This window comes from Penicillium canescens (genome assembly GCF_028828765.1).
Source record: "Penicillium canescens strain IBT 15451 chromosome Unknown utg000004l_segment0_segment0, whole genome shotgun sequence".
In the NCBI taxonomy this organism is placed as follows: Eukaryota; Fungi; Ascomycota; class Eurotiomycetes; order Eurotiales; family Aspergillaceae; genus Penicillium; species Penicillium canescens.
In genome coordinates, this window is record NW_026703966.1 from 6,579,800 (window position 1) to 6,592,537 (window position 12,738).

The 12,738-nt window shown below is 46.9% G+C and overlaps 3 protein-coding genes across 3 annotated transcripts; 1 reads left to right on the forward strand and 2 right to left on the reverse strand.

Annotated features, from left to right (window-relative positions):
* Window positions 1-260: 260 nt before the first annotated feature.
* Window positions 261-889, reverse strand: N7446_007613 (uncharacterized protein; the record flags this gene model as incomplete). The annotated part of the gene is made up of 3 exons (XM_058516358.1): window positions 261-373; window positions 433-537; window positions 601-889. The coding sequence occupies 3 exons, from the start codon at window positions 887-889 to the stop codon at window positions 261-263; spliced, it is 507 nt and encodes a 168-aa protein (XP_058373536.1).
* A 5,016-nt stretch (window positions 890-5,905) lies between these two features.
* N7446_007614 (uncharacterized protein) lies at window positions 5,906-7,135 on the reverse strand (the record flags this gene model as incomplete). The annotated part of the gene is made up of 1 exon (XM_058516359.1): window positions 5,906-7,135. One exon carries the CDS (start codon window positions 7,133-7,135, stop codon window positions 5,906-5,908), a length of 1,230 nt encoding a protein of 409 aa, XP_058373537.1.
* A 357-nt stretch (window positions 7,136-7,492) lies between these two features.
* Window positions 7,493-7,897, forward strand: N7446_007615 (uncharacterized protein; the record flags this gene model as incomplete). Its single annotated transcript, XM_058516360.1, has 2 exons — window positions 7,493-7,639; window positions 7,688-7,897. The coding sequence occupies 2 exons, from the start codon at window positions 7,493-7,495 to the stop codon at window positions 7,895-7,897; spliced, it is 357 nt and encodes a 118-aa protein (XP_058373538.1).
* Between the last annotated feature and the right edge of the window lie 4,841 nt (window positions 7,898-12,738).

Below are 12,738 nucleotides of genomic sequence, written 5' to 3' on the forward strand. Positions count from 1 at the left end.
AGATGGAGTCAGTCAAGTTCAACCATAATATGACGCGATGCCTGGCGCGTCACCTTTTATTTCTACTGGTGTGTTTTCCCTTGGTATGCCGATGCTTCACTAGCAGAGTTTGCATAGCACAAAAACAACCCACGTCCAATTTCAAAGGCAATTTGCTATAAATTTCCGCTCAAACTTGCTACCATCTAGTAGAACGTAAGTGATTAAACGATCATTACATGTAGTGCTGTACAAAGCGATCAAATTCAATGCCACCGTGTCTATTTAATATACTCCACCTTCAATTGGATCTTGCTGCAACTGGAGGGGATAGCGGCCTCATGGTCGCGGTTCAAGTAGAACAACTGGGGCACATTGTGATACCAGTCGCAGACTATCGAATGTTAGGACTAGATCGTCTTCTGGAGAAGAGCAATGATGCTGGGGTCTTACCGAGCCATCCACCGAAGCTGCTGGTTTCCGACCACTGAAAGTTGTTGCCCTTGACTGAGAATCCATTACTTCCTTGGCCTGCGTTGATCGAGATCGGATCCCAGGCTTGACAAAGTTCGTTAGTCCGTATTCAAACCATTATGCGACGTTCCAGGGGCGAAGACTCACAGGTATATTTGGTATCGCCGGTGGCGACGACTCCCCAAGGGAATTCAGTGTTGAAATTGAAGAGGGCTTTTGTGCCAGTTAAGAAAACAGAGCTTGCAGTATTCACATCCTTGGTCAGAGCGGCATCATTAAGGCCTGGGCCCGTGTGGTATGCGTAAACATAGAAGTTGTTATGCTCTTGGTTGGTGGCACCTCTGGACTTGAGGTGGAAGTGTTTGGGGAAAGAAATGGCAGTAGGTGTGGCGATCGCAGAGGCAGCCAGTAGGAAAAGGCATGTGAGAGGCTTCATTCGGGAGGTTGGAGGGAGTAAATTGTGGCCTCTAGGTTGGAGTTGGAGAGCGAAGTAGGTAACTGAGCTGTGAAACGGGAGTCCGTAAAGTTCAAAGACCGGTCAAAGGCAGGGAGCAAGCAATATTTATATGCGTTGGTTTCAATGACTTTTTACTGCAAGTATAGTGAAGACACATTACATTATGAACACACGATATTTCTAGCTGAGTGTTTACTTCTCTGCTTTTTTATTAAAAGTAATTGAGTGCGAGCCCCGTTTTCATTCTCCAGTCTGAAATGCGAATTCGCCTTACGGTGAATATGACAAAGGCAAACAGAGTTCCGCAAGAGCATGAACCGCAATTGGTGATGTCGATGGAGCTATTGAACATTGCTCTATACATTTAATAAACACTGCTACTCTCTCACTGACACAGATATGTTCAAGCGCCTCACTAAAGCATATTTAGTTTGACACGAATTTTCATCACCACCGTTCATTCGCCGCGTTTACCCTGGTTCAGTGCAGTCCATCAACCATGTTGCCCATGAGTTTACAAATCGAAATTATGGACAGTTCATCTCATTCTCCGCTAATCTTCGCGTCTAAAACGCTTTTTGTTTCAGTACAACAATCTCAACTTCCACATCATCTTGGTATATAGGGTTCAAAAGGGTTATATTGATGTTCCAACTCATCCGATAATTTCACGGTCAAACATGAAAAATCCGAACAGTTGTGGGATCTGCAACTGTTAGAAGTCTTTTGGCAAAATTTGTAATGCCGTGACTTACAGCTTTTGTCCAACATGTATGTTTCTTCGTATGATTTGACATGAAACATCTCAATGGCAACGACTTTATCCGCCTTGGACCGCTGGATCTCATGCGTGGTCTTGAAAGCAACGTCCAGGCGCTGTGATGTAAGTGACCTGAAAATGTCGGCGAGACGTAAGGCCAGGTTGGCTATACCCATGTCAAAGACCGTATCAGTCTGGATATCAATTTACTTACTTCTTTCAAGTCCTCTCTCCATATTGCAAAGTTGGTGCGGACCAGACAGGGTAGGGATATCAATAGCTTCACCCAAAGAGTCCAATATCTTTGGCAACAACATCGGATTCAAAGCTAGAAATGCCCTTCGGTAATATCCCGCCACTTCTAATTGGCTATCAATTCTCAGGATCCGGGGTTCCATGCTGGAAACACGGATTTCTTCACACTGAAAAGCTCTCTGTAGGCTTAGTATCATAGACTGCAAATGATACATTGAGACCTCGGCACCAAACAGTGGCGATTCTTTGAGCCGGCATGCCATCGTTGACAGAAAGGTTTGGTCACGAGTCCAGATTTCCTTGGATTCATATCCCTCAAGTTCACCAGCCTGTATGCCTTGAAAAACATGACAAATCAATGCGACGCTTGCCCTCACTCCAAACGGCCGGTACGGAGCGTGTTCGGTTTGCAAGGTTTCAGCTAGAAAGCTCGAGTGAGGGGATGCATTTTGCCCGATAAGGAACAATATATACCTTGTTTGGAGTTCTATGTCTTCCAATGTTACTGTGTGCAGCCCGTCGGACTCAGTCAAAGCTTCGCGGGCACCGATTAGCCATCCTTGAAGATGACCATCCAGCAAAACAAAGCTCTCTTCCCAGTCACGGCCGCGGCGACATATGACCTTCCACAGAGCTCCTACATCCATAGGAAGCATTGAGGAAATGAAAAGATAACTTAGAACCAACAAGAGTTGGTGGACTGTGGGTGGACCGTAAATGCTTTTCCCAGCTATGGTAAAATCAAAATTCGGCCGTGGAGGCAAAGAGGTCTGGTTGACAGTCAGTCGTGGGTCTCAAAGCCTCATAAATTGTGATTATCACCGGAGGTGTCATCTGCACAAACGGCTTTGTCGTTTGAGAGGTTGACAAGCTTCGACCCCGTTCCATAATATCTTCAGCAGCTGTAGGGCCATTTGTTTGGGAAAGCGACTCCGCCACCGTAGCCGCAACAATCTTTGGTAGTATCTCGTAAGGCGGATTTTGATCTTGCTTGAAACCCTTCTTCTTCAAGTGCTGAATATGTTCATCATCTGCACACCCTACGACGTGGTGCATAGCCTCAGCTGTACTCGTTCCGTGTTGCAAAGCCTGTTCGGTTGGCGGTTCTTGTACTTTCCATGTAGTTTGGTAATCACCAAGTTCACCCTCTTGTACCTGCTTTTGCTGATTTGGCCGTAGCTCTGAGAGAGCAGGTCTCCGGTCTGTCCCTTTCATTGCATAAACACACAATTTACCACGCCTGACACAAGCTTGACAATGGGGAACTTCACGATTGCATCGAATTTTCAAACTGCGGCATGATTGGCAGGAATGAAGAGGCATTGTGGTTGGACTGGTCAAAATTGCAAGCTACCACGGTTGCATTCCAACTGTTTAAGCAAGACGTGTGATAGCTATAGGACGCGTGGACATAACAATTGGTGATAGACTGTCACTCCCGATGCACTGCAATAGGATATGTCAAACGCTCTTCTCAGCAGGTGCAGAAGCGGAAGGCGCATTGCTGAAAGGCGCTTTCAGCTCAGGGCGAGTGGTACTGCGACGCAGAAGAATCCAGTATGTAGGGGCGATTGTTGTAGCACAACACGGTCAAGGTAACCTGAAGCTATACGGGTAGAAGTGAAACAGTCCATAGAAGAGGAAAACCGGAACTTATAGTGTCTGTTGGTTTCAAAGACTGTATACAGTAACTCAAGATATGTAGCCAGGTTTGATGATTACAGTCCGCTGATTCCGGATAAGTTCCTAGGAAGGGGTTCCTTCGTCCTAGGAGCAACCGGCATTATTGTCAGAGATCGAGCATATATAGTAGCTTGGGTGTTTGGTCGCTGACCAAACATTGTGCCTTTTTGGCCAGATGGCGTAGTGGTAAAACCCAAGCATCCATGAACCGTACAATTATCTAGATGATTGAGCTCTGACAGGAGGAGTTCCTTGGATATTAGGAATTATGAACAGTGCCCTGGGAGCCGCATTGCCTATCCTGGGCTCGGCTTTCTGCTGGAAATTAAAGTTAGAGTCCAAAAGCCTTTTGGTAGGATTGAAAATCATTAAGCAAACTTCAAGCCATTTCTGCACACTTCTTGCACTTACTAGTTCCCCGCTGTTTCCCTCATCATTTTGGGTATACCACCTAGGCCAAATTCCTGGAAGCCATTCGCTGAAGAAAGAGACCCCCTTTCACCATACGTCAGTAGCACATGATAACCTCAAGAAGCCCATGCGCTTTTTCAGTAGGGCAACTTACACACATTCAACTTCAATTTTGCTAAAAGTATTGGGAAATCATTGAAATGGACTGCTCGTCTTTTCGGCAGAGTGATTTCTAAATCTTAGCTGGACAAGGCAAGATAACCCCTTTGCTGCGGCTGTTTTCTTTCTTCTTTCAGTTAGAGGGCAATGTGACTACCTATTGATAAGTGCCTTCTTCCCAAAGGTATTAAATACGCGCTCTACCCGCCTATCAGCGGAAGGAACCTAAGCGCCGGTATCACACCGAAATTCATCTATACTGTAATTCCACTGGTTTGATTTGATGGTCTTATAACTGATTAGGGGGTGTAATCTTTGGAGACACGGTATACCATTGATGCTCTTGCTTGGTACTTAGTCTCAAAGTTCTCCAGATATCGATTCCTTGTGTTACTCTGTACTTAAATTAGAAATTCGTTATTAAATGTCCGCCGACCGTACAATGGGGATTTGAAGACAACATAGATGGCTTCCCTATTTTCTCATGGAAGAGGCTCGCAATTTTTCTCTATATCGCTTTAAAAATTCGGCGATAGATATCGACTTGTCCATTATTATCTATGTAATAGAAGAATCTCTAAAATATGTCCCATGAAAGCAACTGAGGTAGGAATCTCGTATATCTTCTCTTTCTTGATGCTGCAGGTCTCTTAAGGGACGGAGAAACGATGACAATGTCAAGCTTCCTTGCAGTTTATAGTGTGGTGGTCATTGATCGATCAGCCGAGGCGTTGGGTCATTGACGTACAACCGGACTGGCCTGCCCTGAGCCCACCCTGAGCCCACCCTGAGCCAACCCTGAGCCTACCCTGAGCCTACCCTGAGCCTACCCTGAGCCCACCCTGAGCCAACCCTGAGCCAACCCTGAGCCAACCCTGAGCCCACCCTGAGCCTACCCTGAGCCTACCCTGAGCCCACCCTGAACCAACCCTGAGCCGACCCTGAGCCCACCCAGAGCTTACCCTGAGCTTACGTCAACTGAAGTGGGGGAAATTCCGTAGGCTCCCCGCACTGTATTACGGTATTCGCTTATTCAACAACAACCACATTACCGTGTTCTGTATGGTAATTGCGATCATACCGGAAAAATTATGTCGTAACACGCAGTACATAGCTCATTGGATTATTTTACTAATCTAACAGATCTTCGATCAACCATCTTCATTAGCCGACTATATTCGTTACTGGCTGAATCGGTATCCAGCATCCTGAGAATCCTCCTCATTCGAGCAATTGGGTGCAATGAGATTGATTGACTTGGATATTGAATAACGATATCATCCCTTGTGACTGTATTGCCCCAACAGGATGTCAACACTGGGTTGGGTTCTATTTAACAATTTCAAAAGTAATCAAAGACGATGACCAATCCAATTCTAGAGCCCTGATCATCACAATCTTCACTTCCTATGCGTGGCTAGACAGACGATGGGCCTTTTCAGTCTTCGAAGATCCACCTCATGCGCTAAATCAAGTCCATATATGTGGCAATTTCAATAGTCTAAACAATAGTCTAAAAGATTTTATCCAATATGTGAATTATGCCCAGCAATAACAATTGAGCTACTCGAAAGCAAAGCGCTGTGGCAGATCTGCGATCTTGAAAGCTACGCGCACACACGCTGAGACATACCGGCACGTCTGCAATTGTTATCAAAATGACTTGAAGATTTACGATATTTCCAATTTCATAAAAAAAAAAGAGGCAAGACTAGAACATCATGAGATCAATCGAAGGATAAGGGAACGGATGACTGTTTTTTCTTGTGAGTTGTACTCCAGTAGACTTGTATTGACCCCTTGCTCCGCCCGGGGAATTGACGTGAAAATTGCTTGATCACCTCTGACCAAGAGAGTTTCTGCTTTTCTCTTAGCTTCGTCAAAAGGTGATCTTCCTCCCCGGACCACGGCTGTCCTTTTCTCGAAAATGTACCTTGCACTTCAGCCCGTTCAGTGTTTAAGCTTGTGTGATCACAGTCGTAGCTCACATCAAATTGGCCGGGGACCGGTCTTGACGGAGAAGCGGCATCGGGGCTGGAAGGCGAAGAGGCGCAATGAGATAGAGCACCCTCAAACAGCCAGGAAAGGAACTGTAGTCGGTCTTCGACTGAAAGGGCCGAGAATTGAGCACGGACTGTAGGGAAGGAAATGCTTTGACGATGACCAGAACTTTTATTGAACCGGCCGGGGCTCTTGTTTATGTGCCTTTTCCCAGGACTAGAACGTTTTGTGGTTTTCAATTGGCAATCAGCGCCCACCGTCGCCTTTGAGTTCTGTCGTCTGCGTTGGAGGGATGATGCTTTCTCCTGAGAGCGAGTGGACCTCGCGGGACAGTCTTCCCGGATTGTCGCGATACCCTCCGCTGTTTGCGGCTGCTCAGCATCCTGAGAGTCATTGCCGTTCAGGATTGCAGGATCAATGATTTCAATACCTGGTAGCTCTCCATTCTGAGCATCGTCTTCAGAATCGAAAATTTGAGGTTGTTGACCAGCAAAGCCGGTAGGCTCCGAGCCGCCCGATTCCAAACCCAGGGGTTGATGCTCAGCGTCCCAACGAACACCATCAGCAAATATCGCAGGAGCGACGTCATCGGCGCACACTATGTTTTGTGGCTGCAGAATGTTCTCAGAGTCGAAAGACTGGGGTAAATCGACAGTGGAAGGTGTCCGACCTGAGCCCTCCCATTCTCGTCGAGTGGTTTGAGTCTCCGAATGCAAACTATCCAAGCAGACTTCCGTCGGCGGGCGGGCAGGAAGCGGATGTCGCTCAGGTTTGTTGGAATGAAGTTTGTAGCTCTTTGGGTCTTTATCGCTTGAATTGGAGGGTGGCGGGGTCGCAGTGATCGAGACCGGACTTGGATAGCGACAAGCACCGGGGGGATCACGCAGAGGCTGGGCTTTGTCTTGGAAAGGATTCCATGGACGAAATGATTCCAGGCGAAAGTTGGTGTTTGACATGTTGAAAAAGGTAGATGGCTAGAAGAATCCTGAAGGTGTTGCTTTGGGAAGGGAAAAGGAGGGGTTGGAGGTCGAGTGTGTAGCAGGGTTAGGGGGGAGGGAAGGGGGAACTGATGGATTGATTGAGCCATTCGAAGGAGATTGTCATCTCCTTTATACAAGGATTTCCCGTGAGACGGCGCAGAGAATTCACCGCGGCATTCAACTCGAGCCGTTTCACTGTCACATCAAGGCGCGGAGCCACACCGGTTGCACATCAAGGGGTCGAAGGCCATCGGCAAAAGCGTCCGCACACCTCGGTGGCGGCCTATTGTGACCCGGCTCCACAGTGGTCGTCAGCCTAATCTCCAATCGCTCATGTATGCGCGTGGTCGGCAGCCGTCTGTAGAATGGACCGTCGGCCTCGTGATGCAGTACTTGGCATCGATTGAGACCAGGCAAAAATGCGGCAATTTCGCCATTGGTCCGTATCACGGCATGGTCGTCCGAAGTCTCGTCGACTGGGTAACAATGGTCAGGAGAAATAGACAATGACGAAAGTCTTACCCTTAGGCAGTCTCGAACAAGCGGGCCTGCGTGGACGACTGGGGGCTGTACAATGCAACCTCGGACGGTCCACAGCAAATCAGGAGCGTGTGTATTGAGGATTTCCGAGACACTCTTCTCCGGCCGCGCAAAAACAATGCCAGCAAAATGAGCGAGGCGCTCAGCGAAATGGGCTCGCAACAGGAGGAACAGGAGGGTTTCTCGAGAGCTTCATAGTATAACCAACCGGCGGCGGAGATGCTAGCATCGTGTTGCACGATATGTCCGAAGACTTCATGATCTCAATGCATCAACTCGCCAGGGATTAGCCCGCGTTGCAGACGCTGGCCAGAACGGGCTCAACGGTGGATCGAGCAGCATCTCCGGCGGAAATGAAAGGGGCGATGCATCAGGTGGCAAGCCAATGGGTAGAAGTTGGTCGGGGCCGAGAGAAAGGGAGTCGGACAGGAAAAAGAAGAGAAAGTGCGTCGACAAAGCTGCGAGGAGAACGAGCGGTGTTTTATAGATGGAGATGCGGGTTGGGGGCGGTAAAAGCGGCCAGAGGTGGCACTAAACCCGAACGGGGGCGCGGACAACGGCACCAAACCCGAACGGGCAAGGGGATGGCGGAGACGGGCAGGCGGTCGAGGGCGGCAGGACGGCGGTGCAATGGGAGCCGGTTCTGGCCCCCGCTCACCGTGTCCTCGTATACTCACGAATACACTACTAAGGTTCTATTATTTCGTTCGGAAAGATCCTAACGAGAAATACTATCGCCTATCTATCCCGATTTTATATAACTTTCTTAAATAGGCTCTTAATTTACGACGCGGTAAAAATAGAAGAAGACTTCTAGGAATTTCGAAAGGTCCACTTTAAAGAAGATTAGAAATCAGATGAATTATCGGATACGTCGAGTATAAGAGCCTATTTTATCCTTACCTATCTAGCCTAGACCTTCTTCTAAGACTAATCTACTTCCGAATCTAGGTAATCCGACGATTAGCTAAAAAGTATAAGTTATTAATTAAAGGGCGAGATAAACCTCCTATAGATGTTAAGGACCTAGCAAAAGTCGTAGAGACCACTACTAGCATAATAAAGAAAAAGTTCGGACATAGCCGCCACCGTATTAAGCTCGGTCTTTTCTTATAGCTCGTAGGCCTTACGATAAACCGCCTATAAGCTATCCTTATGTTACGCACGACTAACGGGTCGTCGCTATGTTGGAAGATTCCTAGGTTATACTTGCCTAAGGCTTCTCTGCTTCCAACGTCAACGATCTGTCTCTCAACCGAACCGTTGCCTAACAGGCCTTATACGGGCTAAGTCCTTTTGAGGGTATCGAGGAGCGATGCTAGATAGAGCGCCGAACTAACCTATACCGGAGTACGGGTCTATTCGTAGTGTTGTTAAGTTATAATCAAGTTATACGAGTCACTAAAGGTTCTAAATAGTAGATATAAGTAATAATGTATGATTGAATATAAAGAACTAAACTAGATATATAAATAAGTGTCCTTATATATCCTAAGTCCTTCTTAAGTAGAATAGTAGAAAGTAGAATAGTAGAACTGTTCTACCTATCGACTATCGACCTTTCTACTACTTATATAATCACGTGGTGGTCGTCTTATTGGTTATTACGGTATACTATAAGACGGCGAGCGGAGGGCCGAAAGTGGCTTTGTTAGCGCGTAGATCCTGTCCATCATATATAGGCATATATGTATAGGATAAAGTCTGCCGGGTGGGTCCGCTTAGGGTAAATCATGCTTATGCTCACTAAGCATAATCACGTTTCTCTTTTCCTTAGATACTCGGGGTGTCTGGAGTATAAGGTACTACACGTGATCTAATAACAGATAGATCGGTTGGCTCTCGGTGGCCTATCAGTAAGTTGCGGCCCCATAATTGATTGGTGCCTGGTAGGTCCGTAACACGGTTTCTCTCCCCTTGGCTAGATAGAGACGATTACACGAAGGAGCTTTAGTCGAGCTAGGCTGCACTGTAGGAGCTTTCTAGTGCTCGGAAAACAATAGACGGGGGTGAGTGTCTTAGAAATACGGCTTAACGATGTTATATAGAAAGCTAAAACCGATCAATATAGTCTTAGCACAAATCTTAATTATTAAATAACGTCTCCGAAACCATCGTGGTTTAGTGGCTTAACTTTCTAAGAGTAGGGACCACGCCACCCACTAAGAGAAAACATCGACCCGTGACGGCGCTCGAACTTTTGTTCTAACTTAGGGAGCTTTCGGTCTAGAGGCCTCGGTAGGGGATAAGAGCCTAAGATACTAAGATTTACTAACTATCCCTATACCTCTCCGTTATACTAGCAAAGCTAGATCACCCTAGCTAGTTAATTGTAACGGAATCCTCAGAAGCCATGCACAGATCTCTCGCTCTCCCAGAGGATCGACACCATATAGGTGTCGACACGTCAGCGTTGGCTCACCGTAACGCTGATCCCCCATGTTAAATAGTCTGCCCCGGAGAACCCAGCGGTTCTCTAAGAATCAGTCTCTGTATTCCTCCAATATATTGTTCGCTTCTAGGCATCTTTATCTTACCTAGTTGACAGGCTCTATCCTATAAACATGTAACGGAATCCTCAGAAGCCATGCACAGATCTCTCGCACTCCCAGAGGATCGACACCATATAAGTGTCGACACGTCAGCGTTGGCTCACCGTAACGCTGATCCCCCATGTTAAATAGTCTGCCCCGGAGAACCCAGCGGTTCTCCAAGAATCAGTCTCTGTATTCCTCCAATATATTGTTCGCTTCCAGGCATCTTCATCTTACCTAGTTGACAGGCTCTATCCTGTAAACACTAGAACCCTACTTCTTTACAATTCTGATTCTTCTTCTTTAACTACCTAAGATTGAAGATGCCTCCTAAAGCAACAATGACCACCCGATCGTCGGTCGCTCGTGGGTCGCCAGCGAACCCACACCGGACCGACGCCGAGTCTATGATTCCTCCTGCTACCGCCTACGACGAAAGTAGCAGTCTAGAGAATGATTCTTAGGACCGGGCTCCCTAACTTAGCGAGCACCTCGCTAAGGTCGAACGCCTCGAAACCCTTCACGCGTTGCTTACTCGAAAGAAAGAACTCGAGGAAGCGATCGGCTAAATAACGGAGCAATCGACGTCGGACCGCTATCGACGTTCTCCCTCTACGTCATCGGAAAGAGGACGAGCTTCCGGAGAGATCAAAATCGAGGTTCTAATTTTCAAAGCATATTATAGTATACAATAACGTCAAACTTAGCTTAACGACCTCTAAGACATGTTCGCGGGTGCACCCCGTAAATATAGATCGGACGAAAGAAAGATCCTTAGTGCCACTAATAGTATAACCTCTGACTACCGCGAAAGATGGCGACACTACGTTAAAGAAAAAGCGGAACCCCAGCGAACCGCTTACAAAACGACGTGGGACCTATTCGAGAAATAGACTCTTACGTTGCTACACAATTCAGCTACACTATAAGCTAATATCGCTACCTCCTTATAAGAAGCCCGGCAAGGCCCGAATCAAAGTCCGAGCGATTTTAATTCTTACCTTCTTTCGCTCGAGAGACACTTCGAAGCACCGCCGGAGGATTAACGGGCGTTAAACTTCTTCACTAAGTTATAGCTCCGTCTCCGAAATCGTATCTAAAACGCTATGCTTTATCTACCAAAAAATCGAGACGAGATGGTATCGACAGCGATGCACTATTAGAACCTTATCTATACTAAATCGGGCACAAAAAACTACCCCCTCGCTTAACAAACAAAAGACATCACTCCCCTAACCAACAGGGATATCGAAAACGGATTAACTTCAACGGGCTATCCTCTAACTCTGGTCGGGGCCGAGGATAGAACCGTGGAAACTTCCGAGGACGAGGCGGTGATCGAAACCCAAACATTAAACCATATTCAAACCGGCGTGAATTCGGCGCAAAGCCGTATGATCGCTAACGAACCGACGGCGTAACTCCACCAAAACCATATAGCTGTTTCACTTACGGTTCAACCGATCACTAGAAGGACGAATGCCCCTAGAATTCAACTAGGGTCTAGTTAGCACTAGTACACTCGGGAAAAGCCAAAGGGTCGGTGTAGAAGCCGGAACACCGACCCCTCAAGAAACAATTAGGACCGTATGCCGCCTCTATATCCCAATTACCGTACGGGGCGACATCGAAACGTATGCGGATCTCGATAGCGGAGCTAAGGTTGATATCGTCAGTCATCAATTCGCTCAGCAATACGGACTTCGTCGTGCACCGCTCACTAGCGTTATTATCTCAGCTATTAATCGAAGGTTAACACCTACTTACGGGGTGTGGGTAGTCCCTATCCCACGGGGGTGGGTGAACTCTGCCAGAGTTCAGGTTAGGGCTTTGTCTTAACTATGGGACATAAAAAGTGGGCCCCGCCTGAGTTCAGGTTAATTTCCTCGCCAGGGTTCAGAGGTCAAATGAACTCCGATCGTTCTCAAATTTTTATAAGTTATAATAGACTATGTGAAATATCTCCCATTTGCTTCGGAGCATGCACAGCCTACTAGTTATCGAGAAAATGTCGATTAAAAATTAGAGATGTTTTGTTGGGGTGTACCATTACGGTGTACGATTAGCACCTAAGACGCTACCACAGCACTCTAGACGAATAGAACAACCTCGATAATGCTAGTCAATAATGATTAGGAGGGGTAGCCATTAATTTAGGGGGTTTGAAAGCTTCCTAGCTATTGTCTCACTTTTCTTTTATACTATTTCACCCCAAAGTTAGCATTAGACATTCGTCAAATTTCATGCAATTCACTATTGTACGATATATATCTACACCTTTATTATGCAAACCCAATTTTTTCACCAACCTTCGACAGACCCAGTCTTCGTGTGTAAGACATGCGAGCACGTCGTTAGACCGAGAGAGGTCTTTCGACACTTTCAATCTCCGAACCATCGCTTTCCAATGCCGAAAGCACGCCAAATTGCTAAAGCTGTTCAGACCTCCGAGCGCGCGCAAGAATGCGATGAATGGCAAGCTCCGACCGCGGTAAATGACCCAAT